Source organism: Heterocephalus glaber, unplaced genomic scaffold (genome assembly GCF_053883595.1).
Source record: "Heterocephalus glaber isolate CG9 unplaced genomic scaffold, H.glaber_assembly_v1.0 deba00001002, whole genome shotgun sequence".
Classification (NCBI taxonomy): domain Eukaryota; kingdom Metazoa; phylum Chordata; class Mammalia; order Rodentia; family Bathyergidae; genus Heterocephalus; species Heterocephalus glaber.
In genome coordinates, this window is record NW_028258178.1 from 789,020 (window position 1) to 817,017 (window position 27,998).

The window sequence follows — 27,998 nt, forward strand, 5'->3', positions numbered from 1 at the left end:
TAGGTGTCATCGCAATCATGCGCTCCCTCGTGGGTACTTAGGGTCACGAGGTTCACACAGGTACCTAGACACGCAGTTTACATGGTGTCACACCCACACACCCACCCCGTTCTCCTTCACAATCTCCTTGCTGTTGAAGGAACACCTGGGCGGTATTGCGAGTATCGGGTCGGCCCAGAAGCGCTGAAGTAGCTGGCGCGAGCTAGAACAGCGCGGTGGGCGGGGCGATGAGTGACAAGTTCGCCTGGCCCTGCCCACTCGCGCCCGTCCTAGATCAGGGAGTGGCTCCAAGTCTAAACGGGGTTCGGAGAGGGTAGTGCTGGGAGTTAAGGATTGCAAGCCGACGCCAGCCCGACCCACCACTCTCGTTCTTTTCTGCGGAGACCGAGTTTCGTTGGCCCTCACAGGGGGTGGGGCGCAGGCGGGACCTTCTGAGCCGCTCCGCCCCATCCCTCCGTCTAGAGAAAGCGGGTAGCACTGCCTAGCAGCCATTGGGTTCCCGCGAGTCGTGTGTCTCGGGCCTCGCAAACCCAGGACCCCGCAGCATGGCTGTCAAGAAGATCGCGATCTTTGGCGCTACTGGCAGGACCGGACTCACCACCCTGGCACAGGCGGTGCAAGCAGGCATGAGCTGGGGCTGGTGGGGATACGGTGGGGCACAGGGGCAGAGCATTAGAAAGGGGTTTCAAGGGGCTGAGGCTGGGCCGAAGGCCCAGTTCAGGTGTGTGAAGATTCAGGGAGCCACGCCGGTGACCATGGGAGTACAAGTGAGGGAAGCTACAAGATTTTTATGTGAGTGCAAGGCACTGAAATTGGCCATGGGAGCCTGGGGGGACTCCAGCGACACAGGTGTAAACAGGACTCTTATGAAATGTTCTTGACATAGTAGTGTTTGTCATTGTCGTGTTTGTGGATCCATTAAGCCAGCATCAGCTTGCTGCCCCACAGTGCCTTCTCGCGACATGTGTTAAATCCTGCCAGCCCTCTTCTACCCCACTTGACAGAAGAGAAAACAGAGGCCCTAAGCCAAGCATGGTGGCGCATGTCTGTAATGTCCCAATACTCAGGAGGCCAAGGCAGGAGTATTGCCAGGAGTTGGAGACCAGCCTGGGCAACATAGTGAGCTTAAGACCAGCCTGAACTACATAGCAAGTAGTGAGACCCTGTCTCAAAAAAGAAAGAGAGAGAGAGGGAGGGAGGGAGGGACGGAGAGAGAGAGAGGAAGAGAGAGAGAGAGGAGAGAGAGAGAGAAAGAGAGAGAGAAAGAAAGAAAGAAAGAAAGAAAGAAAGAAAGAAAGAAAGAAAGAAAGAAAGAAAGAAAGAAAGAAAGAAAGAAAGAGAAAAAGAAAGCAAGCTGAGGTCCAGAGAGTGGCTTGCCAAGTATCACCCAACTGGTAAGAGGCAGTGCTGGGATTGGAACCCAGTTCACGCTCTTAGAAACACCAAAAATGTCCAGAGATTCTTGGCTTGGACACTGAGCTGGAAACTGGAAAGGCTGAGGGTAGGTTGCTGTTTGTACAGAACAGAGGTCACAGAGACATTAAGTGAAGTCTTAGGAGCAATAGCTCTGGAAAATTCAATTAAAGCTGAAAATTTTGAGGTTTGCCAGAGAGGACATGGCACACCCTGCCCCCTAAGTCCACACTTTACCACCTCCCAGCTGGGCTGGGGACATCCAGATATAGGACCCCACCCATTAGCCCTGGTGACTCTCAGATATTGGCTATCTATGTTCCCCAAAAAGGGTGGAGGCCACCACGGCCTTCCAGGACTCTGTTGCCTCAGCCCATCCTCCCTTGGAGGGACTCTTCCTAGTGTCCTCTTCCCCGGGATCCTCAGGAAAGTCTTGATTTATGGTGAGGAAAGCACCCCTGGCCTCCAAGCAAGACAAGTGTGCTGATAGGCATTTCTAGGGGAGCAGTGGGGAAGGAAGAGTGTAAAGTTGAGATGTGCTGAGTCACTCTGAGTATCTGGACTCTGACCACTTTCTTAATGCCCTGGGCACTGGTATATGCTGTCTCACCCTGCTGGTCATAACTGGGACTGCAACCAGGGAACTTGGGAGCTGGAGCCTAGGGGAGACCCTGCTGTCCCCCTGCTCTGAATGTATCTGCTGCCATGATCACAAACAGGAAGGACTTGGGTGAATGGGGTTTTATTGACCTCAGTTTTGGGGGGGTTTTGTTTTTGTACTGGCAGTCGAACTTGGGACCTTGTGTTTGCAAGGCAGGCTAAATCCCTGGCCCGAACTCAGTTTGGTTTTACAGGGCCTGGCAGAAGCCCTGCCCTGTGGCACACCTGTAATCCCAGCTACTGATCAGAATTTCAAGGCAATTTAATGAGACTGTCTCAAAGTTTTAAAAATGCAAGGGTGGGCCGGGGATTTAGCTAAGTGGCACTGTGCCTGCCTCAATAAGCACAAGGTCCCAAGTTCGATTCCAGGTAACAACAACAACAAAAAATGCAAGGGTTAGGTGAGGATGTAGTTCAGCGGTCCCTAAGTCCAATCCCTAGTACCACAAAAAAAATTTTTTTTAATAAAATAAAATCCTGAACAGCACTGGTTCTGGTGCACCCTGCCCCACATTCAAGTGGCCACCTCTACCACTCACCACCTGGGCCGGGGATGTAGCTCAGTGGTGCTGCCACCTGCCTCACAAGCACAAGGTCCCAAGTTCGATCCCCAGTACCAAAAAAAAAAAAATCTACCACTCACCACCTATGTGACCAAATGACTTGTCATCTAGAACCTTATACTGTGAGGATGAATCAGGGCGGGAGACCAAGGTGAAGCATCAAGAGTTCCAGCCCAGCCTGGCCAACTTAGTGACTTAGCAAGACCCTGTCTCAAAATAAAAATAAAAAAAGAGTTGGGATGGAGCTCTGTGCAAATGTCCTGGGTTCAATCCCTTGTACCACTAGCTAGCTAACTAAATAAATAGGGAATGAATCTCATTGTGCTTGCCCTGGGGTGCTTATGATGATTAAATTAAATGAGATACTATCAGTGAAGTGCTTAGAACCATAGCCAGTGCATGGTTGGTGCTCCCTGGCTGACTGAATTCAGATTATAGCCTCACATTATATTAAGGATCAGACTGAATCAGATACAATTTAGGTAAAAATTTTATTTTCTCCACCTACTAGCTGTGGCCCTAGCCCAATTACCTAAAATTGCCTCAGTTTCTGCACCCTTAAAGTTGGCAAGATAATAATTGTTACCTTGTTTTGTTTTGTTTTTTTGGTACCAGGAATTGAGCTCAGGGGCTCATGCTTGCCAGGCAGATGCTGCACCACTGAGCTACATTCTCAGCAATAGTTACCTTGTAGAGTTGTTGTGCTTCTCAAATTGGGTCGTAGTGAGTCCTGAAATATATTTAATTGGTCACAATACTATCAAAATGCATCATATATTAAATATAGGTTTTAGGAAATTTTTATATTTTATATGTATTTCGTACACAGGGTTAGGCAGCAAAATCTTTTATCAACTGAGGGTTGATATAAAAAAAAACTCTGCAGGGAAGGGGATTTGGCTCAGTCGTTTTGCTGCCTGCTGCATAAGCACAAGGACCTGAGTTTGATCCCAGGTACCAAAATAAATAAATAAATAAATAAAAATTTAAAAAAACTCTGCAACTTACTCTTGAATGGTTGAAGGGAATTATGTGTATTTCTACATGTATGTATAAGTAAATATAAAAATGTATGTGATTATGCATGCTATGTATCAGTGATAGCGAACATTTTAGAGACTGAGTGCCCAAACTGCAACCCAAATCCCACTTACTTATTGCAAAGTGCCAATGCTGCAATTAAACCTGAATACTGAAGTTGTAGTTTAGAAAAACAACTGTTATCTGATGCTGGGCTGCTGGGGAGACTTGGCTTGCATGCCGTTAGAGAGAAAACTCTGTGTGCCCGTTGCGACACGCATGCCACAGCTTCACCACTACTGCCATATACAGAGAGAGGCGGGGGGCGGGGGGGGGGGAGCCAGGTGTAACTCACACCTATAATTCCATAATCTCAGCACTGGAGAGACTAAGGGAGGAAGACTGTGAGTTCAAGACCTTCCTGGGTTACATAATTGAATTCAAGGCCAGGCTAGATTACTTACTGACATTCTGTCTCAAAAAACCAAACAAACAGGGCTGGGGTTGTAGCTCCGTGGCACTCGGCCTGCCTGGCAAGCGCAAGGTCGTGAATTCAATCCCCTGTACCAAATAAACAAGCAAAAGAAGAGCAGGGCCGGGGATTTAGCTCAGTGGTTCCGATGCCTGCCTCAAAAGAACAAGGTCCCAAGTTCGATCCCCAGTACCAAAAAAAAATTTAAAAACAACCACAAACAAAAGAAGAGCAGCACAGAGTATCGAGGAAAATGAAGCAAAAGCAAAGATGAAATATTTGAGTTTTGTAAATTGGGTGTGGTGTAGCATACCTGTTGTCCTAGCACTCAGGAGGCTGAAGCAGGTGTTCAAGGCCAGCCTGAGCTATTTAGTGAGTACAAGCCCAACTTCAACTACACAGTGAGACCCTGTCTCAAAAAGCAAAACAAAAGCCTGGGATTTAGCTCAGTGGTTCTGGCGCCTGTCTCACAAGCACAAGGTCCCAAGTTCGATTCCCAGTACCAAAAAAAAAAAAGTAAAACAAGGGCTGGGGATTTAGCTCAGTGGCACCTGCCTGCCTGTTAAGCACAAGGTCCTAAGTTTGATCTCTGTACCAGAAAAAAAAACAAAAACAAAACAAAATTAAATGTCAATTATGTTAATTTGGGGAGGGGTGGAACTAGGGAGCTCAAAATTTTTTTGTTGTTTTGTTTTGTTTTTAAACAGGAGTCTCACTATGCAGTTCAGGCTGGCCTAGAGCTAGCAGCAATCCTCCTGCCTCAGCCTCCCGAGTGCTGGGATTACAAGTGTGCACCACCATGCCCAGTTCTAAAAATATTTTTTGAAAAACAGCCCATTCATAGACTCAAGTGCTCAGCGCTTGATGCGTGGGGGACCCTTATGAGTGCTGTCCCTCGTCACTGATATAGGAGCACTAACAAAGACCCTTGTGATGTGCTCTGCCAGAGCGCTCACTGTCCTGAGAACAGGTATTTTAGTCCATCTGGTCTGTTGTGACAAATACCTGACAGTAGGTGACTCCTATTTCACATGGTTCTGGAGGCTGAGAAGCCCAAGACACTGGTGGCTGAAGTGAGAGCCAGCTTCTCAGAGATGGAGCCTCTAGCTTGGGGGAGGGGGCATATTGAGAGAGAAAGAAAGGAAAGAATGCACAACTTTTTTTTTTTTTTGGTACCAGGGATCGAACTGGGGTCCTTGCGCTTGTGGGTCCTTGCGCTTGTGCAGCAGCCAGCGAAACCACTAAGCTAAATCCCCGGCCCAAGAATGCACAACTTACTGGGATCCATTTTAACCAATACAGTGGCAATTAGGCAACGCCCACCTAGGTGCCCTGTAAACTCCCATGTGAGGAGCAACACAGGTTTGGTGTCACGCCTTCATAAAAGGGAGTCACAGAGGATGGGGACACTAGGTGTTACAATCCTTATTTCAGAGGTGAGGAAGCTGAAGCAATCAAAGGAGAGGTCTCAGGAGGTTCCTCAGCTGGCAAGTGGCAAGACCAGAGTCTGAACCCAGGTCCACGGGACAAGAAAGCCTGAGGTTTGGTGTCTGTGAAAGGTGAGGGAGATGACAGTGAATAGGACATAGATACTGGGCTCTCGGGACTCTTGGTTTACTGCAAGTCAGCAGTAGGAGACCATGGCAGAGGAAGAACAAGTGACTGGGTGGGGATGATGAGTGCTTCAGTCAGAGGAACAACACATGCAAAGGCCAGGCAGCAGGAAACAGCTCGGTGTGTTGGAGGAACTGAAGTGCAGAGGGCAAGGAAGATGTGGCTCACTGAGGAGGAGGAGCCGGAGCTGGTGGTGGGACGCTGAAGGCTATCTGAGGGGTGAGGGCTCCACTGCGGGGCTCTGAGCAGGGAGCCACTTAGTGTCTAACTGGAAAGCTCTGGCTGCCATAGAGAATGTGGACTGGAGGGGCAGGCAGGGCCCAGGAACCTAGGGAAGACCCAGGGAAGGGACCAGAAAGGAGCCTTAGGCTGTTCGAGGTGCATGGGAAATTGTGAGATGATTAAAGGGCATAATAATACCAAACAAAGTAGAGCTTATTTCTGTGCCAGGCACTACCCTACCTTTTGGTTAATTTATCTTAGTTTCACCTTTACCTCGTGTGTGTGTGTGTGTGTGTGTGTGTGTGTGTGTGTGTGTGTGTGTGCAGTACTGGGGTTTGAATCCATGGTCTTCCCACTAAACTAAACCCTAGCCCTTTAAAAATTTTTTATTTTGGGCTGGGGATTTAGCTCGGTGGTTTCGCCGCCTGCTGTGCAAGCGCAAGGACCCAAGTTTGATCCCCGGTACCAAAAAAAAAAAAATTTTTATTATAAGACAGGATCTGGCTAAGTTGCTAAATTTCTCAGGTTGTACTAGAATGTGTGATTTTTCCGCCTCAGCTTCCCCAGAGTCTGAGATTGCAGATGGGCACTACCATGCCTGGCCACTTCTGCATTTTTTATAACAGCTTTTTTTGTTTGGTTTCGTTTGAGACAGGGTCTCCCTATGTAGCCCAGGGTGGCCTCAAACTTGAGGCAATCCTCCTGCCTCAGTCTCTGGAGTGCTGGGATTACAAGTGTGTGCCACCATCCCCCGCTGTATAACAGTTTTGTTTTTTTCATCCCAGGGATGGAACTCAGGACCTTGTGCTTTTGAGGCAGGCACCGGCACCACTGAGCTAAATCCCCAGCCCAGTACTCCATTTTAGTAAAAAAAACAAACCCCAAAAATCCCACATTTTCTTTATCCAGTTTCCAACTGATGGGCGATTGGACTGTTTCCAAGTTTTAGCTGTTACAAACTGTGCTGCTATGAACATGGATGCACATATATCACTGTGGTATGATTCTTTTAATTCTTTTGTGAAGATACCCAGTAAGGAAATAGCTGGGTCAAATGGGACCTCTAGTCCTAGTTCTTTGAGGTATCTCCATACTGATTTCCACAGTGGTCGCACCAGTCTGCACTCCCACCAGCAGTGGAGCAGGGTTCCTCTTTCCCCACAGCCCCACCAGCATTTGTCATTGGTTGATTTCTTGATAGCAGCCATGCTTTCTGGAGTGAGGTGGAATCTCAGCTTTGTTTTCATCTGCATCTCTCGAATGTCCAGTGATGCTGAACATTTTTTCATATGTTTATTTGCTTTTTTAAAGCTATAATTCACACACTATACATTTCCTCCATTTAAACTATCAATTTGAGGAACCTCTAGAATGCACCCTCCCATTTTTCACCCAAATCCTCCCCCAGCCTTAGGTAACCTCTTATCTACTTCCTGATTGTATGGATTTGTCTATTCTGGACATTATCTGTTAATGGAATCATATAGTGTTGGTTCTCTGTGATTAGCTGCTTTCACTTGGCCAAAAAAAAAAAAACAAAACATTCTCCAGTTCATGTATGTTGTTTTTTTTTTGAGATAGGGTCTCGCTATGTAATATAGGCTGGCCTTGAACTTACTATGTAGCCCAGGCTGGCCTTGAACTCAAAGCAATCTTCCTGCCTTAGCCTTCCGAGTTCTGGGATTCAAGTGTGTGCTGCCACACCCAGCAGGTTCACGTGTATTGTACCATCCATCAGTATGTTATTTTCTTGCCGAATGAAACTGTGCTGTTTGGATAAACCATATTTTATTTATCTATTAAGCAGCTGATGAATATTAATATGAATATCACTACTGTAAACGTGCATGTGCAAGTGGTTGTATAAAAATATGTTTTTGTTTCTCTGGGTCCTATATCTAAGAGTGGAATTGCTGGGTCATGTACTGTGGTCTGTTTAATCTTTTGAAGGGCTGGGACTATAGGTGTGTGCCACCAGACCCAGCATATACGGTAGTTTTTTGGTGATGGTAGTAGTTTGGTTTTCTTTTTCTTTTCTTTTTTTTTTTTGCAGTACCGGGGATTGAACTCAGGACCTTGCGCTTGCAAGCAGGCATGGTGCCACTGAGCTAAATCTCCAGTCCCAGGGTTTTTTTGTTGTTGGGGTTTGTTTTTGTTTTTGTTTTTTGAGACAGAGTCTTGCTGTGCAGTCCAGGCTAGCCCTGAACTCATCATGTAGCCCAGGCTGTCTAGAAATTATGGTAATCCTCCTGCCTTAGCCTCCTGAGTGCTGGGACTACAGGCTTCCACCACCATACCTGGCTTCTCACCTGTGTTTCTGCCTTTTTTTTTTTCTAATGCCTGCTACACTTGAGGCTAAAGCAGGAGGATTGTGGCCCAGCCTCTATTTTCTTAAAAAAGAAAATAGAGAAAAAATACTCTGCTTGATTTGCACAGTGGGAGTCCCTTCTGGTGGCTTCTGCATCACTTTGACCCCAGCCCTCAGTAAGCACTGCCTTACTGGGCACTCAGCAGCATTCAGCCCTGTCTCCTTTCACTGCCCCAGCACCACCCTCAGCAGTTTCCCCAAGGAGCTCTCAATCATTTTTCAGAAAGACCTTTAGAGACTACAGGTGTGTGCTGCCACAGCCAGCATAGTTAGTGCTCTTATAAAAAGAGGAAGAGAAACTATAAGAAGAAGAGAAGCACACACTTATAATCCCGGCGCTCTGAGAGGCTGAGGCAGGAAGATCAAAAGTTCTAGCCCCACCTAGGCAATTTAGCAATTTAGAGAGACCCTGTCTCAAAACGAAAAAAGGTCTTGGAATATGGCTCTGAGCTCCCTCAGTTTAATCCCCAGTACTGAAAAACAAACCAGCTGGGCGTGGTGGCACATGCCTATAATCCCAGCACTCCCGAGGCTGAGGTTGATGAATTGGGAGTTCAAGGCCAGCCTGAACTACACAATGTCAAGCTGTCTCAGAAAAAAAAAAAAATCAGCCGGGTGTGGTGGTGCACGCCTGTGATCCCAGCACTGGGAGGCAGAGGCAGGAGGATGCCAGGAGTTCTCGGATTACAGGCGTGCACCTCCATGCCAGGAGAGAACTTTACAGTGTGTGCTGGGGTCAGGAAACAGTTATCCAAAATTGTTTTGGTGGGGCATATACTTTGATGACCACTAAGGAAGGGCTGGGCTTCTAGAAGGAGCATTATCAGCAGAAGGTGGAACTGATCTAGCTGCGGCCAATTCTGGGCAGCTGTGTCCCTGAGTCTTCTGAACCACAAATGGGAATCAGAGCAATGACAAGGCACTAAAATCCTTTTATTGCTACAAGCTGGAGCTGTCTGGTGCACGGGGAGCCCCAGGAGGCCTCCATGGAGGTTGGGGGGGGGGGTTAAGACAGAGTCTCACTATGTAGTTCAGGCTGGCCTTGAACTCACTGCAATCCTCCTACCTCAGCCTCCCAAGTACTGGAATTACAGGCTTGCGCCACCATGCCCAGTTCAGGTTGTGGATGAGTATGAATGTGTTGCCTTATTTTAACAACTCGATTTGCCAGCAAAAATGTTTGAAGATGACAGACCTGGAACAGGAGACCTAGAGGATGGATTTGGGGATTCATGGTGTTCTCTGAGGCCTAAGAGTGCCAACCTGCACACCCGCTCACCCTACTCTCTTCTCTTTGCCCACAGGTTATGAAGTGACGGTGCTGGTACGGGACCCCTCCAGGCTGCCATCAGAGGGGCCCCAGCCAGCTCACGTGATAGTGGGGGACGTACGGCAGGCAGCCGACGTGGACAAGACTGTGGCTGGGCAGGACGCTGTCATTGTGCTTCTGGGCACTGGCAATGACCTCAGTACTGAGCCCCCCCTCTGCCCACGGCCCCTCCCTACACCTCAGCCCCCAGCGCCACGTCCACCCCCCGCCCCACCCCTGCCACCCCTGCCGCCACCTCCTCCCACCAGTGACAGCCACTCTCTGTCCCCTCTAAGGTCCCACTACAGCGATGTCCGAGGGCGCCCGGAACATTGTGACAGCCATGAAGGCTCATGGAGTGGACAAGGTCGTGGCCTGCACCTCGGGTGGGTGGTGGGGTCATGGAGATGGGGCTGAGCTGGGAGGTGGGTGCTGGACAGGTAGCCCAGGAACCTCTGAAAGGTGACTTTGGGCCATTCCAAGTCACCATGCATTTATTGAACACCAGTCACGTGCCTTAATCTTACTGGCTGATGCTGAAGACATAGTGGTGACCAGTACGGCTGTGGGCTGTGCAGTCACAGGGCTCACAGACGGTGATCAAAATGACATCTAAGCTAAGCAGGGTGGGATGGAGCAGGCACAGGCAAGGGCATCAGGGCCAGGAAGAGAGAAGCCCAGGAGGAACCTCACAGAGAAAATGGTGGCGCTGTGGCTACACACCAGCTCTCAACCCACCCGGAGCTCCAATTATGGAGAGATGGACATGGAACATATCGTTGTCCTGCCAGGCTGGGCTGTAGCTCAGGGGCAGAGCACTTGCCTAGCCCATGCAAGGTTCTGGGTTCCATCCCAGCACTGCAAAACAAGCAAACAAAACAGCAGTACTGAGTGATCCAGAAAGAAGGCTACAGAGAGCAATTCATGAGAACAGCATTTATTGAGCACTTACTGGATGCTAGGTCCTGTCTGTTTTCCTGAATAAGAGCCAGTTAATCCTCACAAAACTCCTCTGAATACTTATACTCAGGCCACAAATAGTAGTTTAGAAAGTACTAGCTATTTTTACTTTTGTTTTGGGTACCAGGGATTGAACTCAGGACCTTGCGCTTGCAAGGCAGGCACGGCACCACCGAGCTAAATTCCTGGCCTTCTTATTTTTTATTCTTTTTTATTGTTTTTACTTGGGGGATTGTTTGTTTCCTGTTTGGGGTTTTTTGTTGTTGTTTTTTTTGAGACGGTCTAACTGTGTAGTTCATTCAGGCTGGCCTTGAACTCACTATGTAGCCCAGGCTGGCCTTGAGCTTACAATGATCCTCCTGCCTCAGCCTCCCAAGTGCTAGGGTTACAGATGTGTGCCACCACACCTGGCATAACTCTTTTCCCCCAGGATAGCTCAGGGAGCAGGGGGCCCAGCTGGCTTCTCTCCTGGGCCCACACTGCTGAGCCAAGTGCAGCAGGCTGTCTGCATGGCTCATGCTCCTCCCTGCTGTGTTCGCCCACTGGTTGCCCCCTTGGGACAGGCAATGGCATGAGGAGTCTGTAGGGCAGGAATAAAGGTTCTCTGGGGAGCAGAGACCATAGCAGCAAAGACCTGGAAGCCAGAGCTAGCTGGAGGGCAGGAAGGAAAATCATTTGGTGCTTTTTTTCCCCCTCAACCTGTGAAATGGAAAAATAATCCCAAACCTGAAATTTTAGAATGGTCTGCTGTTAGTTTTTCTTTTTTTGGAGACGAATTCCTGCTATGTTGCCCAGGCTGATCTGATACTAATGGACTCCAGCAATCAGTCTGCCTCTGGCTTCCAATTTCTTGTTAGAAAAATATCCAAAGCAGGAAAATTGAAAGAGTAGTAGGATGAACACCTATATTCTTGCCACCTTGATTCCAAAACTGCTAATATGTATTATAATTGGTTTATCTCTGCCCACATATATGAATATTTTTTGGTTTTGTTTTTCTCCTCCTAAACTATTTGATGTGGAGTTACAGACCTCAGGCCCCTTCAGTCATTCCTAAAAAAGGGACTTTCTCTTCTAGAACACAATAAAAAAAAAAAAGAGGACACTTTTAGCCTCTAATTATTAGTGTCAGATATTCCTACTGTACACAAATTTCAAGGTAAAAGATCAGAAAGATATTTGTTCTCTGAGAAGCCTGGAGTTTATCCATTAAGGTGGAGATATTTTTTGTTTTTTGTATTTTCTATACTGTGGACTGAAACCAGGGCCTTTGCACTGACCTACATCCACAGCTACATCCATATTTTCTATTTTGAGATGGTCTCAATAAGTCACTAAGTTACCCAGGCTAGGCTCAAATTTGTGATCCTTCTGCTTCTGCCTTCCAGTGGGCTGAGATTCAGGCATGAGCCACCATGTCTGACTAGGATTGTTTTTTGGGTTTTTTTGGTACCAAGGATTGAACTCAGGACCTTGAGCTTTTGAGGCAGGCGCTGGAACCACTGAGCTAAATCCCGGGCTCCTAGGATTGTTTTTTGAAGGAGGTGCCTCAAAGGGTTAGAAAGAAACCCAGGGTAAGTGACAGACTGGATTTGCAATTGCCACCTGGAGGCCGGAGGCAGCTGTTCGGCCAAATGAGGAAGAGAAGTTGGGCCCCTGCTGCCCAGGAAATCAGTGAGACAGTTATAGTGACTTTTTTTGGGAGGTGCTGAAATCAAGGCACACTAGCACATTAGGCATACTAGCACATTCTCTACCACACCTCCAGCCAGCACCAACCCCATTTTATATCATCCCGCAAGGAAACAGGCAGTTGGCCAATGATTGGCCCAGAGTTGGAGGCAAGACAGGGCCCACACTCTCACTTATCTCATCAAACTGTGCCTAAACATTTAGCACGGTTGGAGCACAGTAAATGTGCTATCGTTGTGAGCTGGGAATGTAGTTTGGCTAAGGCTTACTGATGCCTTCAAAAAAAATTAGTCAGGGCTGAGGATTTAGCTCAGTGGCACCACACCTGCCTGACAAGCGCAAAGTCCTGAGTTTGATCCTAGGTGCTAAGTAAAAAACAACTCCAAATAATATTTAGTCAGGGGCCAGGGATTTAGCTCAGTGGTTCCACTGCCTGCCCCGAAAGTACAAGGTCCGGAGTTCAATCCCTGGTACCAAAAAAAAAAATTAGTCGGGCCTGGCAGTGCACCTTTAATCCCAGCACTTCAGAGGCTGGGACAGGAAGATTACAAAGTCAAGTCCCACCTGGACAATTTAGTGACTTAGTGAGAACCTGTCTCAAAATTTGAAAAAACCAAATGTGGTAGCACATGCCTGAAATCCCAGAATTCTGGGAGGCTGAGATAGGAGGATGAAAAATTTGAGCCCAGCCTGGGAAACTCAGAGATTTAGCAAAATGCCATATCAAGATTTTTTTAAAAAATTGTTTTAATTAGAAGAGTACTGGGTATGGTGGCGCATGCCTGTAATCCCAGCATTCAAGAGGCTGAGGCAGGAGGATCGCTGCAAGTTCCAGGACAGCCTGGACTACATAGTGAGATCCTGTCTCAGAAAAAGGAAAAATTAGAAAAGGGCTGGGGATATAGCTCAAGGCAAAGCACCAAGGTCTAATCCCTAGTACCACCATTTAAAAAAACATAGTGAGCACCTGTAGTGTCCCAGACTCTTCTAAGGCTGGAGATGGAGGTGAGAATCAGACAGGTGGAGCTGACCTGGTCCTAGAGCAGGGAGGTAATAGATTAGGACCTGGGGAAACTTCGGTGTGAGAGTAGGGAAGGTGCTGGGGGAAAAGACAAGCCGGGGGAACAAGGGGGAACAATGATCGTATAGGCTGCGGGAGGAGGGTGGCAGTTTTAAATAAGGTGGTCAGGGAAAGCTGTACTGCTGGGAAGCCCTTGATCAAACTGCCCTGCCAGAAAAAGGGTCAGGGATTTAGTTCAGTGGTTCTGCACCTGCCTCAAGCGCAAGGTCCTGAGTTTGATCCCCGATGCCCAAAAAACAAAAAAACCAAACTGCCAGAAAAAGAAGGGAGCCACGAGAGGGAGCTGCACTGGGACAGAGGGACCTGCAGCTGCAGAGGTGGTGTGGGGCTGGTGCAGAGCAGCTGCAGGGAGGGTGCTGAGTGGATGTCTTCGAGCTGGCAGAATTGGCCTCATGGGGCCCAAGACCCAAGAGGTTGTCCATGCTGAGGACGTGGCTTTCACCCTGAGCGAGATTTGGACCTGCAGCTGGGTCCTGACTCAGCTGTCACAGTCTCCGTCTGGCCAAGATGGATGGGGCAAGGAGACCAGGGAGGAGCAAGAGGCCATAGTGGATAGTACTGGACTGGATGAGAAGTCTGATAACAGTCCAGGTGCAATGGCAATGGTGCCAGCTGTAATCCCAGCACTCTGGGAGGCTGAGGCGGGCAGATTGCAAATCTGAGTCCCCTGCTGAGCAATTTAGTGAAAGCTTGTCTCCAAAAAATTAAAAGGTCTGGGGATGTAGCTCAGTGTGAAGGCCTTGGGTTCAGTCACCAGTACTGCAGAGAGAAAGAGAGAGAGGGGGCATTTGAGCAGTGTGGCCGAGGTGACCCTTTCCTGAAGGTGTGCTGAGCCATGGCGGAGTGTCATCCTGGCACCAAAACAAGACAACCCAGATTGACCCTGCCCTGTGTCCCCCTTTCAGCTTTCCTGCTATGGGGCCCAGCCAAGGTGCCCCCACGACTGCAGGACGTGACCGATGACCACATCCGGATGCACAAGGTGCTGCAGGAGTCAGGCCTGAAGTACGTGGCTGTGATGCCACCACACATAGGTGAGTGGGGCAGGGAGCCAGGAGCACTGTCACCAGCCTGTTCCCACCTGCCCCCTGCAGAGATCTATGGGGCCTTCCCTGGCCACCCTAAAACTCCAAACACTGCACATCAAGGGTCTCCAGTTCATATTCAAATGCCCCCTCAAAAAAAACCCAAAACCCTGAAAAACACATTTCCTACCCTTCTCTGCTTTATTTGATCTCCCTCTTTTTTTTTCTTAACGGTACTGGCAACTGAATTCAGGGCCTTTGCACTAAGTCACATCCCCAGCCTACCCACCCCATATTTTAAAAATTTTTATTCTAAGACAAGATCTCACTATGTAACCCAGTCTGGGCTCCAATTTGAGACCCTTCTGCCTCAGCCTCCCAAAATGCTGGGATTGCAGGCATGTACCACCAAGCCTGGCTTTATAACACACTGCTCATATCTCTGCTTAACAAACTGCTGGAAATGTAGACTTGTGAAGCAACTACTGTTTATTATGATTGTCTCTGAGTCCTGGGAGGGGACCAGGTGGCTCTTACAGTGGAGGAGGGGCTCTTCATGCAGGTGTGATGGCTGGAGCTGGATGGAGTCCAGGAGAAGGCTGCCTCGTGGTGGATGCAGACCATTGGCTGGACACCTGCACATGGCTTCCCCTTGTGGCGGGGCTTCCTCAAAGTAGGCTAGCTGGGCTTCTGGGCATAAGTCCGGGAGAGAGCCATTGTCTTTTGTGCCTGTCTCAAAAAATTTATTTTTGGTGCATGCCTATAGTCCTAGCACTCGGAAAGCTAAGGCAAGAGGACCACTGCAAGTTCGAGGCCAACCTGGACTACCTAGTAAGTTCAAGGCCAGCCTCAACTGCATAGCGAGACCCTATCAAAACAACAAAAAATGGGCAAGGGATTTAGCTCAGTGGTTTTGCTGCCTGCTGCGCAAGCACAAGGACCAGAGTTCAATCCCTGGTACCAAAAAAAAAAGTGTTTTTTTTGAGACACTCATAATATTTTGTTGATCAGAAGCCACCATGAGGATCTAGGATCTAGGCTCTAGGATCCTAGCACCACACACAAACACAATTCAAGTGGGCTATACTGGCTCATGCCTGTGGAGGGCTGACACAGGAGAATCACAAGTTCAAGCCTAGCTAAGGTGACTTAGAAAGATCCTCTCACCAAAAAAAAAAAAAAATTTTTTTCAGAAGTTCTTACTCCTTGTCTTCTTATAAGAAGGTCAGCTTTTTTTTTTTTTTTTTTTTTTTTTTTTTTGGTACCAGGGATGGAATTTGGGAGCTTGTGCTTGTGAGGCAGGTGGTGGAACCACTGAGTTAAATCCCCAGCCCAAGAACATCAGCTTTTGGAGGCGAGAGTTTTGTCTATCTGTGGTGCTAGGTCACCGGTGGGTCAAGGCAGGGCTTTGGTCTTGTTCTTAGCACAGCTGTGTCCCCAGTGCTTGGTCCAGGGCTGGCACTCATGGGTGGCCGGCAGTTGTCAGATGAACGAACATGGGGAACCACACTCTGTGGTGGTGGAAGAAAAGGAACCAGGGAGCTACACCTGCACCCTCTTTTTTCTCCTGGCCTGGGGTCCACACTGAGAGGGATGCAGAGTGAGACACAGGAATGGATTCATTCATTCAACAAATGTCTCCTGCATATGAGTCATGTGCCTGGCTGCCACTGTGAGCACTAGGGACTGCTCCTGGGAGATTTCCACTTCTAGGGGAGGAGATGATGCCGGGCTTTACCCAGTGGTTCTGCTGCCTGCCTCAAAAGTACACGGTCACATGGTCCCGGGTTCCATCCCCAGTACCAAAAAAAAAAAAAAACCTAAAGTCAAGTCTAGTGGAGGAGAAGTCAGACATTAATATTGATAGTGATAAGGGCCATGGATTTAGCTCAGTGGTTGCCAGCTTCAGGCGCAAGGTCGGATCCCTGATACCAAAAAAACCAAAACACCAATTAGCCAGGTGAGGTGCCACACACCTATAATCCCAGCATGTAGGAGGCTGAGGCAGGAGGGTCACAGTGAGTTCAAGGTCAGCCTGGACTACATAGTTCAAGGCCAGCCTGAGAAAGAAAGACAGGAAGAGAAATACATATTTAGGTTCAATCATGGGAGATGTATTAGGTCCCTATTTGGACCAAAAAATCCTATGGGGGTTCTTGTTTTGTTTGATACAAGGTCTCACTATGTAGTTCAGACTGGCCTTGAACTCACTAGTAGCCCAGGCTGGCCCCAAACCTATAGCAATCCCTTTGCATTAGCCTCCCTAGAGCTGGGATTACACCACTCCTGGTTTGAATCCTGTTTTGAATCAGCAGTGAAAGTGCATGGTAGAGAAGCTGCTGGTGAAAATTTGAGCCTGAGTACCCTGAGGAGGTTGGCCCAGGGCCTTACCTCAGGAGAGGCAGTTTCCTCATCTCTAAATGGGTCACTCTCCTGATTCTTTTTTTTTTTTCTTTCTTTTTTTAATTGAGACAGGATCTCACTATGTAGATCAGGCTGGGCTTGAACTCAGTGACCCTTCTGCCTCAGCCTTCCAAGTGCTGGGATTATGGGTGTGCACCACCATGCTCTGCTTTTTTCTTTTTTCCCCTCAGCTTGCTTCTTCTTTTTCTTTTGTACCCAGGATTGAACTCTCAGGACCTTCCGCTACATCCCTGGCCCATTTTTTTTCACTCCCCCCCCCACCCCCCACCAGCTTCATACCCGAAAATTAGTTTAACACAGAATAGTATTTTAAAAGATTTTTCTAAAGGGTTTGTTTTGTGTTTTTGTGGTTTCGAGTTTGGTTTTGGTTTGGTATATGGGAAAACTTTCAAACAAGACAGTAAAGGTAGATGAATACTAACAAACCCTTTGCCTAGGTTCACTGGTTAGCATTTTGCCCTGTTCTTTTACTTTCTCTCTTTTCTTTCTTTAGATAGATATATTTATAGATAGATAGATATATTTATATATAGTGCATATTTCTGAAATACATATATAACATATATGCATATATATTTTTCTGAGCTGCGTAGGAGTAAGTTGCAGTTGACACAATTCTCTCCTGAGTTCCCCAACAGCCATCTCTGAAGAAGAAAGATGCTTGTAAAGGAGCCACTGTCACACCTAAGGAAACTGGCATTGTCTTTCTCTTCCTTGTCATTCAGTATCCTCTCCAGATTCAGATTTTTCCAGTTGTCAGAAAATATCCCTTCACCCTAAATCGTGATCCAGTCGGGGATCATGCATTGCATTTAATTGGCATATCACTTTTAATCTGAAACAATCTTCTTGTCTTTTTTTAAATGTTTCTCATAACATTAACCAAGGCAAGTTTCTCTCTTTCTTTTTTGGTACGGGGGATCAAACTTGGAACTTTGTGCTTTCAAGGGAGGCAGTGGAACCACTCAGCTAAATCCCCAGCCTGGCAAGTTTCTTTTTCTGTCCTTTGAAATGAGATCTTACTATGTTGCCCAGGCTGGTCTCAAACTCCTGGACTCAAGTGATCCTCCTGCCTCAGCCTCCAATGTAGCTGGGACTACAGGTGCACCCCTCAGTTCCTAGCTCTAGTGTCTTTTTTTTTTTTTAACTTATCTGTATTTGTTATCTCTTAAAGCAGAATGTGACTAAGGGTGTGTTCCTAGCCTTCTCCCCTCCCCTACTGGGGACTGAGCCCAGAACCTTCACACTGAGTTACATCCCCAGTGTTTTTGGTTGCTGTTGGTTGGTTGGTTGATTTTTTTGAGACAGGGTCTTGCTAAGTTGCTCAACCTGGGCTCAAACTTTTGATCTTCCTGCCTCAGCCTCCCAGAGTTCTGGGATTACAGGTGTATGCATACCACGAGGCCCAGCTGAATATGTGTTCCTTACTGCATGTGATTCCAGAGAGTCCCACAAGTGATACTGCATTTGACACCCAAGTTTAGTTAGTCGGTCACTTTCTTTTTTCCTTAAATTCTTTCATTGGTACATTTTAGGTATACAGTACATTTTCATTTATCATTGAGTACCTGTACCTGTACATGACGTATCTTGGTTCTTATTATTATTTTTTTTTTTTGGTACCGGGGATCAAACTCCGGTCCTTGCGCTTGTGCAGCAGGCAGAGAAACCACCGAGCTAAATCCCCGGACCTTGGTTCTTATTTTTTCCCCATTACCTGTGTGCCCTTCACCCCCTCCATCCTTCCCTATTTACAAAGACTTTGTTTCCATTTTTTCCCTTTGTTATAATTTTTCCTTTCCCTTCTTTCCTTTCCCCTTCCCCTCCCACTTCCCCTACCCCTTTGGACCTTTTCTTCCAATTTCAAATAATTAATTATTTATTTTAATCATTTTAATCCTTATTTACACTTTCAGAGAAACTATTCAGGATTTATACATGTGTGTCCTATTTATTTCACTTAAGAGTACGGCCTAGGGCTGGGAATTTAGCTCAGTGGCTCGGTGGTTTCACTCCCTGCTGTGAAAGTGCAAGAACCCGAGTTCAATCCCCGGTACCAAAAAAAAAAAAAAAAAAAAAGAGTGTGGCCTCAATATGCCTCCATTTAGCTATAAATGTCTCTAGTTTGTCATTCTTTATGGCTGAGTAGTACTCCATTTTATCTTTACAAACCACATTTTCTTTATCAAGTTTCCAGCTGATGGACACTTGGGCTGTTTCCAAACTTTAGTTATTACAAACTGCATTCAGCTATTTTTAATGGTCGCAGTGCACCCACCAATGGCCCTCTCAATAGCCAACTTGTGCCAGTTCACTGTCCCTCCTAAGACCTAGTCAGGGCTGGGATGTAGCTCAGTGGTAAAATGTTTATCTAGCATGCATAAGGCCCTGGGTTCCATGCCCAGAGCTGCAAAGAATGAATGAACAAAAAGAAAGGACAGAGAGACAGACAGACAGACACCCACAGGATATACCAACTCATTTTTCACAGGATCAAAAGAATGTCTCTCTTTCCACTGCCTGGAAAATGTGGACCCACACTTGGGACCTCCCCTTCAGTCCTCCCAGAAGTTCCAGAAGGAAGGACCCATAATAAATCGAGCTTTTGCCCCTGGACCATGACCCTTTGTAATCCCAGGAGGTGACCAGTGAGCTCAGTTTGCCTATTGGTCAAATAGGTTAATCGTGGGTCCCAGGCTAACCTCTGCTTTCTTTTGCACCTCTGACATATTTTCTGTTTTCCTTTCTCAGAAGTTGCCTTTTCTTACTGAGTGTCTGCCTCCTGAGGGAAGGGATTCTTGTGTTTTGTCTCTTACTGGGTGCTGAGCAATGACCCATTGTAGGTGATCCTGTCAGATACCTGAGAAAAACAATTTAGAAGAGGAAGCTTTGTTTGGGCTCATAGCTTCAGAGGCTGCAGTCCATGGTCACTTGGCTTCATTGCTTCTAAGCCAGCGGCAAGACAGAAACTTTATCAGGGCAGAAGAGTGTGGTGCAGCAAAGCTGCTGGAAGCAGAGTGAGAGTCCAGAGAGAGGAAGAGGCCAGGCATCAGATAAAATCCCAAACTCACTGCTCACAATCTCCCTTCAACTGTCTCCATCTCCTGTTTACATCACCCCTCTCGATAAGATCATCCAGTTACCACCCCATCAGTGGATTCTTCCATTAAATTAGCAGCCTCATGATCCAAACCCTTCAAAAAGCCCATTTGATGGCAACTGAGGCTTCAACACAATAAGCTTTTGGGGGCCACTTAACTTACTTATTTTTGCCCATACTGGGGATTGAACTCAGAGCCTTTGCACTAAGCTACATCACCAGCCCATTTTTATTTTTTTATTTTGAGATAGGGTTTCCATAAATCCCCAGGTTGCCTGGGTTTGAATTTGCAATCCTCCTGACTCAGCCTCCCAGAAAGTTGGGATCACACATTTTTGCTGCCACACCTAGCCCCGAGGGAGGGGAGTACATTTTAGATAAGTACCATAACAATACAGGCCTGGAAGGTTGAGGAAATAGGATTTCAAATGCACACCCAGCCTGGGTGAATTAGCAAAGCCCTTCTCAAAATAAAAAATACAAAAGGGCTAGGTGTGGTGGTTCACGCCTATAATCCCAGCCCTGAGACTGAGGCAGGAAGATCGTAGGGAGTTCAAGGCCAGCCTGAACTACACAGTGAGTTTAAGACTAGTTTGAACTACATAGCGAGACCCTGCTAAAATAAATAAATAAAACTAAAAAAGGGGCTGAGGGTATAGCTTAGTGTGAAGGCCCTCAGTTCAATCATCAGTACCACAAAAATAAATGAATTAAATGTTGAAAGGGCTGGGGATGTAGCAGTGCAAAGGCCTTGGGCTCAGTCCCCAATACTGAGGAGACTAATGAAGGGTGTAGCAAGCCCTGGTCTGTGGGCATCCCCTTCCTGGCTGTTATGCCCCCTGGGTAAGTACCCTGAGACCATGTGTTGGGGGATGGGAAAGGATACTGTTTCACCGGTCCCCTTTCTCTTTACCTCACAGGGGAGCAGCCGCTCACTGGGGCCTACACAGTGACCCTGGATGGACAAGGGCCCTCAAGGGTCATCTCCAAACATGACCTGGGCCACTTCATGCTGCGCTGCCTGACCACCGATGAGTACAATGGGCACAACACCTACCCCTCCCACCAGTATGACTAGGCCCCTCACCCTGGCCGGGAGGATGGCATTCTGAAAAAGGAGGCACAATGAAGGGAGCAATAAATCATGAGCTACCAGCTTCAGTTTTTTTACACACCACCTGACCATGTGACTCTTCATCTCTGCCTTTGAGGAGTTCAGTGTCTGCATACGATTTTCTGGGTACTCATTTGTTCAATAATAGTTTAGTGAATCCTCTTCTGTGCCCAGCCCTGTGCTTTGAGCCCAGTGGTGGCCAAGTGTGTCAGTCACCTTCTCACTCCTGTGAACAAAATACCTGAGAAAAACAATTTAGAGGAGTGAAAGTTTATTCTGGTTCACAGTTTCAGAGGGTTCAGTCTATAGTCACCTGGCTTCATTGCCTCTAGTTTGGTGGCAAAGCAGAAACCTGGCAGAGGAAAGCTCCCCACTTCATGGCAGCTAGGAAGCAGGGGGCGGGGGGAACGACACAGATCAGATTTAGTTTCCAGTGTCAGACCCCCATGATCCATTCAACTGGGCCTCACCTCCCACTTCCATCACCTCCCATAAGGTTATCAAATCATGATCTCACCCGTGGATTAATGTACTTGTTGAAGTTAGAGCCCTTCATGATCCCAATGCTTCCCCAAAGGTCCATTAGCTGGCAACTGAGCCTTTAGTAGAGTCCGAGAGGTACCCCTGAGAGTGACAACTCAGAATGGCCAGAGCTCTGATATGGAGAGCAGGTAGGGCTGTGGTAGCACACAGAGGGTACCTGACCCAGCCTGAGGGGTCTAAAGCTTTGTGGAAGAAGGGTGTATGTTCAATCTGAAGCTTCGCTTATTAAGAATGAGCCAAGAGAAGGTTCTAAGGCAGGATAGTGTTCTAGGCAGAAGAAACAACATGGACAAAAGCCAGGAAGCTGGAAAGCACATAGCTTGTTTTTATGTGTATGTTTTTTTTCCTTTCTTTTTGGTGGTACTGGGGATTTGAACCCAGAGCCTTCACACTGAGCTATTTCCCCAATCCCTTTTTTATTTTAAAACGGGATCTTGTTAAGTTTCCCAGACTGGGCTCAAATTTGCTATCCTCCTGCCTCAGCCTCCCAGAGTGTTGGGATTACACATGTGTGCAACCATGCCCAGCATTTTATTGTTGTTGTTTTGAGACAGGGTCTCACTACAACAAACAAAAATCTCCAAAGCCTCCCTAGTCCAGGCTGATCTGGAACTCAGTCCTCCTCCCTTGGCCTCTCAGGTGCTTGGATTCCAGACTCTGTGCCACCTCACCCAGCTCAGGTTTGTGTTTTATAAAGCTTCCCTCGACTACTGTGTAAAGGTCGATCAGAGGGAGACAAGTGAAAGCTGGGAGTTCCAGATCAAGGCAGGGGCCTTGAGGAGCACCAAGGGGTGGGAGGACCCCTCTGGACAGTTTGGGAAAGGGGACAGAAGCATCTAGAAGAAACCCAGAGAGAAACTCCATTAAGCCTCCTCCATCCTTGGCTGGGGTGTTGCTCAGTGGTAGAACACTTACTTGCCTAACATGTTTGAGGCCCTTGGTACCATCCCAGCACACACACAAAAAACAAAAACAGGAACTTCCTCTTTCTAGCAGTAGATGGAGAAGCCATCACCCCTCCCCTTAGGGAACATTTTATGGGGCTGAGGCTGGGCATTGCTGGTGTGGCCTTTCATAACACCAGCAGTGTTTTATCTCTGCCTTCTTTATTTCTCTGCCACATTGAGCATTTCACCAACTTTCATTGAGTATATGCTCAGCATCCAGCCCTGTGCTAGGTGTTCTGAGAACAAGCAATAGTGGAGTAAGACAACCTGTCCTCAGGGGGCCACAATCCAGAAGTGACTGCTCCTGGAGGGTATAAGAGAGGCACCAGAGCCACAGGAGGCCAGAATGCATCCTAACCCAGGAAGGGTTTCCGGAAAAAGGAAGGCCTTGGAGACAGAGTCCTGTGTAGAGCAGCCTAGGAATTAAGGGAACATTTTCAGGATGAGGAAATAAGTTTAAGACCCAGAGGCAGTTCATTCTCAATTCTGAGTACTTGCTGTGGACCTGGCCATGTTTTAGACACGGAGGATAAGACACTGAAGAAAACAGTATCTTGGTGTTCCTTGGGAGGGGGTAGGGCTTTGGAGTGTTTGTTTTTGTCTGAGACAGGCTCACTTTATAGTTCAAGCCAGCTTTAAATCCACTTTGTACTCCAGCCTCCTGAGTGATGGGATTACAGATATGCACCACCACACCCGGCTACGTGGAGTCATTTTAGAAAAAATAAAAACAGCCGGGCATGGTGCTGCACGGCTGTAATCCCAGCGCTGGGGAGGCTGAGGCAGGGGCATCACCGAGAGTTTGAGATCAGCCTAGGCTCAATAGCGAGTTAAAGGCCAGCCTGAACTTGACTCTGTCTCAAAAAAAAAAAAATTAGAAAAAGTGAATACCCATTAGACAGCAAGGAGAGCACGACGGGCCAGATCTTTAAAGGTTTTGGGGCAAAAGTAAGGAGTCTGGACAAAGGCCATCCCCCCTAAGAGTGGGAGAATGGGGTGTCGGGGGACCCAAAAAGGGTCACTTCAAACTCTTGACTAACCCTCAGTATTAACAAGGGGACCAGCCTTAAGGGGGCGGGGCGGGGCTGCGGTCGCCCAGGCAACACAGGCCGCGCCAAACAATTGGCTAGCCTTTATAGCTGCGTCACCCTCAGAGCCGCTCACCCCCGAGTGGTTGGGGGAAAAGGGGCAAGCCTGAGGGTCTTGCTTCGCGGCGAGGTCCAAGCCTGGTATAAAGAGGACGGAGTAAGCAGTCCTGAAGAAATCTGAACGAGGATTGTAACTGAGTCGAAGGAAGAGGTACAGACCGGCCGTCACTCTCCACCCTGCAGACGTAACCCGGCCCCCAACAGGTCCGAATCCTTTAAATGGTCCCGGGCGTTGGGCGGAGAGGGCGGGTCGCGAGGCGCCCGGCGTCCGGCCATGGCTCCACCCAGCCAATAGGCGCCCCGCAGTGGCCAGGACTCCAGCCAATCGCGGCCCGCAGCTCGGCTCCGGGGCGGAGCTGGGTGGCTGGAGGCCAGACCGAGAGGCCCTGGGGAGGTGAGTTAGGTTCCTTCCCAGCCCCGGTGGGTCGCGACTCTGCAGGCGTTCCCGGAGGTGGTCGCTGCAACCTGGCCGCTGAGGTAGGAGTGGCCACCTACCTGTCTTGGGATTTACCTTGGGTAGGGGAGAGGTGGAGGCGTGCCCCGAGATTGGCGGAGGCAGGGTCTGGGAGGGAGTGGAGGCGCAGATTAAGGGTGACGGTAGATGGTTTGGACTCTGAGGACCGGAGGCAGATTCTGAGGTTTGGACGCTAGAAGAGGCGGGATAGTCCAGTGGAGGGAACTTGAAGCTGAGAATGGGGCGTTTGGAGAAGCGAGAGAAACCCGCGAAGGAACTTTTGGGGCAGGGAATCTGAAGATTAAAACAATTTGAGTCTTCCCGACGGCCTGAATTCGGGGCTCCATAGTGTTGCGGATTCCGTACATTTGGAGACACCAAGAGAAGCAGAGTCGAGGAATCTTTGACTCCAAGACGCCGCGGTAGAGAGGGGCTGCGGGGAGAGTTCAGTGTTCGGGTCTTGGAGGCAGACAGGGAGTTTGGAAGTGAAGTCCATGGCATTTAAAAGTAAGAAAAATAGTTTGGAGGGTCCTAATTAAAGATACCTTGTCTCCCCATCGGGGAAAGATGAGAGAACGTTGTTCGGGCTTGAGTGATATGTTAGGTCTTAGGTCTGTGGACCCGAGGGCAACTTGGGGAAGAATCTCAGATTTTCAGGGCTCTTACGGAACCGGGAGAAAGCAGATTTAGGGCTGGAGTAAGGTGGGGGAGGGGTGTTCCGGGTGTGGAGCTCAGACCCGCGGCCCGGGAGGCAACAGAGGGCGGGGCTCGGCAGGGGCCCGGCTGCTGAACGTCCGTGTTCCCTGCCCCCACCATCTAGGCCCCCTGTGCGCATGCTCTAAGAGAGGGCGGGGGAGTTCTGTGCGTTTAGAGAGCGGGCCCCTCTGGGAATTGTAGTGCTTGCACGAAGCAGGTGCATGTAGTTTGCGGCTGTAGGTCCACATTTCCCAGAAGCCCCAGGGCCAAATTAGGGCGTTCCCGGGTGCTAAATGCAGAGGCCCAGAGAAGGGCGGGGCCTGTGAGACTCTGACAAATGGTTGGGTCAGGCGGGGCTTGGCGTTAGTTGAGTTCTAGCAAGTTTTCCTGTGGGGCACCCTTTGAGGGAAGCTGAAGGCTTGGATGGAAGGAATGAGGAAGGCCCCTTTCATGCTTTTGGGAGCTATCCCAGTTAAAGAAGAGAGCATGGACAGAAATACCCTTTCTGTAAAAGAAAGAAAAGAAGGTCCTCGTAAAGAAGCGACTCAACGCTCTTAACAGGGCGCCAGTGGCACCAATATGTTAGGCACTCAATAAATAAAACTACTGAATGAATGAATAAAAGGCAATTAACTTGTTCATTAAGCACTTGCTGTGTGCTGTGCCCTGTGGATGTTAAACGCGGCATCTCCTTGGCGATGCTGTGCGAAGTATTTTTACAGTCCCCATTTTACAGATGAGGAAACAGGCCCAGATAGGTGATGTCATGTCACTGGTCAAGACCACACAGCTGAGCAGTGCCCAAAGCTGAATTCAAACCCAGGATCCCTGCTTCTGGCCCAGGTCTCTATACTCCAGATCTGTCTCTTGGGTGATGTGGTTGAAGAAATGAGTTTTATGGAAGAGCAGTTTTAAGACTAGGAGGGACTTAAGATCTTTACTTTGCAAATGAAGTGGAGTCTCATGGATGTAAATTCACTATTTGAGCCCACAAAAGGCAAAAAAGAGGGCTTTAAAAGCCGAGCTATGTACTCCACATCTTGCTTTTGTTGTTTTTTCAGTGCTGAAGATCAAACGTAGAACTTCACATTTTACATCTTTTTTTTTTCTTCTATTTTTTGTGGTACTAAGGATTGAATCCAAGGCCTTGGCATTGACCTACATCCTCAGCCCTCTTTTTATTTTTATTTAGAGACAGGCTCTTGCTAAGTTACTGAGTTGCCCAGGCTGGGTTTGAACTTGTGATCCTCCTACCTCAGCCTCCCAGAGTGCTGAGACTACAGGTGTGCACCACCACACCTGGCTGCCTCTTGTTTTCCCTTTTTTTTTTTTTTTTGGGTACCGGGGATTGAACTCAGATCTTGAGATTTTCAAGATTTCAAGGCAGGTGTGGGAATCATTGAACTAAGTCTCCAGCCCTGCATCTTGTTTTCTTAATTACACATTTACTCACCTCCTCAGCCTGTAGGATTCAGACTATCTGCATTTTATATAGATGAATATACAGAGGTTCTTGTAGTTAAAGATCACCCACAGCTATACAACCTTGTCTAGGAAAATGGGATGTGGGGCTGGGGATTTAGCTCAGTGGTTCCAGCGCCTGCTTCGCTAGTGCAAGGACCCGAGTTCGATCCCTGGTACCAAAAAAAAGAAAATGGGATGTGAATGACCCTATGTCCCACTTTCTTTCCCCCTTGTCTTCCTAGGGCATCATGGTGGGAGGGTTGAAGAGGAAACACTCTGATTTGGAAGAGGAGGAGGAGGAAGATGGGAAGTGGGACTGGAGTCCAGCAGGCCTTCGGAACTGCCAGCAAGCCCTGCTCCGAATCTCCCTAGACAAAGTCCAGCAGCGCAGCCTGGGTCCCCGAGCACCTAGCCTCCGCCGACACGTCCTTATCCACAACACCCTGCAGCAACTCCAGGCCTCCATACACCTGGCTCCAGCACCTGTCCTGCCTCCTGAACCCCTCTTCTTGGGCGAGGAGGATTTCTCCCTTTCTGCCACCATTGGCTCCATCCTCAGGGAGCTGGAGACCTCCATGGATGAGACAGAGCCACCTCAGAATCCAGTGGCTCCCCCAGGTCTCCAGAATGAAGTGCTGCCCCAGCCTGATCCAGTCTTCTTAGAAGCTCTGAGTTCCCGGTACCTGGGGGACTCCAGCCTGGATGACTTCTTTCTGGACATTGACACTTCTGCTGTGGAAAAGGAACCTGCACTGGGCCCCCCAGAGCCTCCACATAGCCTTTTCTGTGCCCCAGGGTCCTGGGAGTGGAATGAACTCGATCACATCATGGAAATCATTCTGGGGTCCTGAAACTGATGGAGGGGCCCTTCCTCACATCAGCCGTGATGGGCTAGATCCTAGATGAAGCTTTCAAGAGTGTGTGTGAGAGAGAGAGTGTGTGTGTGTTGGTGGGGCCTCTAGTGACTGGCCTCCTTTCCTCCCATTTCAGGGTTCCACAAACTGTCTTGCATGTGTGTGTCTGGTTACCCCAGCCTTCTGTGAAGGTGGATCTTCCTGATATAATTTATCTGTTCCAAATGCCTTAAAGGGGCTCCTTTTCTGGGAGTCTGAGTTCTCACATGTTTCTTCTGCCTTTTCCTTCCAGTTCCCACTCCCCTTGTGACCACTGAGGCCTCAGGGAAGATTGAAGCTGGGCCTGTCAGAGGTTGACAGGGGTGTGCTTCCAGGTTGCTCTGGAAACCCAGGCTCCTGTCTCTTGAGGGAATGATAGGGGCTGGTCTCCTCCCCACAGGGTGAACCCCACTTCCTCAGCAGGACCTCAGTCCCAGCAGCCTCCTGATTCATAACCAGGCCGGACCATGTGCAATAGGGTGGAAACCAAACTGCTCCATGCCGCATTATTTAAAAGAAAGGCAGGGTTTTTGGTGGCTTTTGTTTGTAAATTTTTTTTAAATAAAAGTATTTTGGAAGGAGTGTTGTTGCACTAAGTGGCTGATGTTCACTGGGGCAATGAGAGGGACCTGGTAAGTTTCCTAGACATCTGTACCCTTTCCCTGCTGAAGGTGGGGTAGATATAAACACTAAACACTGTACATGACAGTTATTGAGGAGTCCTATCTGCCGGATGTGGTGGCACACACCTGTAATCCCAGCACTTGGATGGCTGAGCCAGGAGGATTGCCTCCAGCCTCAACTACAGTGAGTCCT

At 48.3% G+C, this 27,998-nt stretch overlaps 2 protein-coding genes across 5 annotated transcripts; both read left to right on the top strand.

Moving 5' to 3' along the window:
* The first annotated feature begins 300 nt into the window (after window positions 1–300).
* Blvrb (biliverdin reductase B) lies at window positions 301–21,098 on the top strand. Of its 3 annotated transcripts, XM_021251694.2 has the most exons (7): window positions 301–624; window positions 9,637–9,801; window positions 9,938–10,027; window positions 14,280–14,408; window positions 14,962–15,072; window positions 15,166–15,230; window positions 20,844–21,098. In XM_021251694.2, the coding sequence occupies exons 1-7, from the start codon at window positions 546–548 to the stop codon at window positions 20,874–20,876; spliced, it is 672 nt and encodes a 223-aa protein (XP_021107353.1). In that variant the 5' UTR covers window positions 301–545; the 3' UTR covers window positions 20,877–21,098. The 3 variants fall into 3 exon arrangements, with proteins under 3 accessions (XP_021107353.1, XP_087065362.1, XP_004874262.1); XM_087209236.1 differs by lacking the exon at window positions 15,166–15,230; XM_004874205.4 differs by lacking the exons at window positions 14,962–15,072; window positions 15,166–15,230.
* A 2,594-nt stretch (window positions 21,099–23,692) lies between these two features.
* Sertad3 (SERTA domain containing 3) lies at window positions 23,693–27,764 on the top strand. 2 transcript variants are annotated; one of them, XM_013069044.3, is made up of 2 exons: window positions 23,693–23,879; window positions 26,532–27,764. In XM_013069044.3, the coding sequence occupies exon 2, from the start codon at window positions 26,538–26,540 to the stop codon at window positions 27,138–27,140; it is 603 nt and encodes a 200-aa protein (XP_012924498.1). In that variant the 5' UTR covers window positions 23,693–23,879; window positions 26,532–26,537; the 3' UTR covers window positions 27,141–27,764. The 2 variants fall into 2 exon arrangements, with proteins under 2 accessions (XP_012924498.1, XP_004874261.1); XM_004874204.4 differs by lacking the exon at window positions 23,693–23,879 and adding an exon at window positions 24,021–24,152.
* Window positions 27,765–27,998: the final 234 nt, after the last annotated feature.